This window comes from Cyphomyrmex costatus, unplaced genomic scaffold (assembly GCF_001594065.2).
Source record: "Cyphomyrmex costatus isolate MS0001 unplaced genomic scaffold, Ccosl1.0 scaffold2323, whole genome shotgun sequence".
Classification (NCBI taxonomy): domain Eukaryota; kingdom Metazoa; phylum Arthropoda; class Insecta; order Hymenoptera; family Formicidae; genus Cyphomyrmex; species Cyphomyrmex costatus.
Genome location: NW_017276395.1, coordinates 1 through 2,713, shown reverse-complemented (window position 1 = coordinate 2,713; position 2,713 = coordinate 1). Strand labels below are relative to the sequence as shown.

The following is a 2,713-nucleotide window of genomic DNA, read 5'->3' as shown; positions in this document are numbered from 1 at the left end:
ATACACTTTCATGAGAATATTATATCTATGTAACGAAAATAAAATGTTTCATTTAACGATAATGTTTCATAACAATGTATGTACATAACGCAAATAAAATATTTTCTTTATTTGACTAATACTGTTTCATAAGAATATTATAACTATTTAACGCAAATATAAAATACATGCTTCATCTAATTCTTCATTAATATAGTTTTATAACATCTATGTACGCGCGCGGATAATACGTGAACTTTAATGATACTTATAAATGATAATGTTAAACATTATATAACATATTTATAGTTTATATTTATATATCTATATAATGCAAATAAAATATACTTTTTATCTGATAATAATACACTTTCATGAGAATATTATATCTATGTAACGAAAATAAAATGTTTCATTTAACGATAATGTTTCATAACAATGTATGTACATAACGCAAATAAAATATTTTCTTTATTTGACTAATACTGTTTCATAAGAATATTATAACTATTTAACGCAAATATAAAATACATGCTTCATCTAATTCTTCATTAATATAGTTTTATAACATCTATGTACGCGCGCGGATAATACGTGAACTTTAATGATACTTATAAATGATAATGTTAAACATTATATAACATATTTATAGTTTATATCATCTACTCCATGATAACATTCATTAATTTTCTTCTTAATTCTGATTTTTTTGGCTCAGCAGTATTTTGTAATTCGGCCAAAATCATCTTTGTCAAAGCTTCATCTCTATCGTTAACATTATCATTCAGAAACATTCGAGTTGCCATTGCAGATACAGACTGAGATACCATATTAAGTGATTTTTCTAGCGTATCCGACGATGTTATAGGTTTCATCTTTTTCTGAAATAATGTTGATTGTTCAGATGATGTAGATTGAGGGCTTAAAGGGAATATCAAAACATTTTCTGAATCCGATCCTATGGGTGATGTCGACGACGTGAATATAAGTGATTCAGTTTGCAAATCATCCTTGACATACAAATTAAAAGTTAAAAAACTGTTTAAATATTTAAAAATTAATCAAAATACTTTCAAACCAAAAAATGTTATTACCTTATTGGTTATATCACTTAGAGGTGATTTCTGTCCATGTTTTTCTGCAGTCTTTATACATAAATTCAAGAATATCACATAAATAATCTTATATAGCAAATTTAAATTTGATTAACGTAGAGACACTTGTAAAAGTGAGTCGAAACGTTCGAACAATTATCATAAAAAAATTGTTCGGATAATATATTTTAATATATTACTAATTTTTCAGGCTTATTAACTGCGCGGTTACTCTCATTAGCTTTGCTTAAGTTTAGATATTTATTGCGTGTTTTTCACTAACTTACATTTGACTGTGAGGGCTCATTTACACTTCTGCTGATGTTGGTATATTTTCGTCTAAAATAACAATAAAAATAATGATTATAATAACTTAAAAAGAAATATATGAATAGCCTATTTTTATTAGTACTTGAATCTAATAATATAATTAGTTACCTGAATATTTTAATGTTTTTAGTTATATATAGTATAGTGATTTCAAGTAACATACATAAGCAACACTATGTAACGTGTACGATCCATGTGCCTTCTAACTACGACACAGGTCAAACTGAACTATTAGCTGTTACGATTATGTCAACTTGTGTCGTAGATGGAAAGCACAGACTCTACACTCTGTATTATACACAGTGTCGCTTGTGTGTTATATTAGAAAGTATTTATATTGTTTTTTATCAAGTTTGTTTTTGTATAAAAGTGAAATGAGTTTATGAAATAGACAAATCTTGGAAATAGCAACTCATATATCAATTAAAATAAAATTACTAATAATTTTACAACAAATAATTTATAATTTCAGAGCAACAAAAAGTGGAATATTACCTTCTTTTGTATATATGCTTGTCTATAAATGACATTTGCTCATATAAGTCCCATGGTCTTTTTTTATTAGGTGCAGAACCGCTTGGTATGAATTCCTGGCTTTGTCTTTCCTTTGAATAGTACTGTCGTAATCTACACCATCGGCTCATACATTCCTTTACTAAAATGTATAGATATTAAGTATATAATATTATTTTGACAGCGCTATAATGCAGATTATAACCTCTAACGTATGATAAATTCTCACATTCTAATATAAACGTAACACTATTCGAAGCAAGCAATATTTTAATGTAACATATACTAATATTAATTCTTTATTAATAAGATGTTTACCAGATAGATGCATTACAGTAGCTATTTCTTGCCAAGAATTGTCACATTTATTTACGTCTTTGTAATCTTTATCTTCTTTGTTCCATAAATGTGGGTACGATTTTATTAAGTCAATTAATAATTCGTCTCCTTCTTTATTACATTCACCAACATTTTCATTTTCAACGTCATTATAAACATTAGAATTTGCCATGTTTACGGAACTTGTGGAACTCATATAACTATGGTCGGCCATGTTTACGACTATTAAATTAATATCTTATTTCTAATATTCATCCTTCTTATTTCTTAATTCCTTCATTGTGCTTTGATCCATTTGATCTTTTGATTTTAGAACAAAATAATTCCTAATTCCTATTCCTAATATCTAATATCTATTCCTATTCCTCTATTGTGCGCAGACCCTTAACCCCTTTCATTTGCCTTTTCCGTGTTGTTCCGTTCCGCTATTTCTGACTCCATGTGACTGCACTCTTATA

At 27.3% G+C, this 2,713-nt stretch overlaps 1 protein-coding gene across 1 annotated transcript; it reads right to left on the bottom strand.

The window, feature by feature from the left end:
- Positions 1 to 564: 564 nt before the first annotated feature.
- LOC108771302 (transcription factor Adf-1) lies at positions 565 to 2,547 on the bottom strand. Its single transcript, XM_018540110.1, has 5 exons — positions 2,235 to 2,547; positions 1,899 to 2,058; positions 1,361 to 1,412; positions 1,074 to 1,124; positions 565 to 989 (listed from the first exon to the last, which is right to left on the bottom strand). The coding sequence occupies exons 1-5, from the start codon at positions 2,467 to 2,469 to the stop codon at positions 642 to 644; spliced, it is 846 nt and encodes a 281-aa protein (XP_018395612.1). The 5' UTR covers positions 2,470 to 2,547; the 3' UTR covers positions 565 to 641.
- Positions 2,548 to 2,713: the final 166 nt, after the last annotated feature.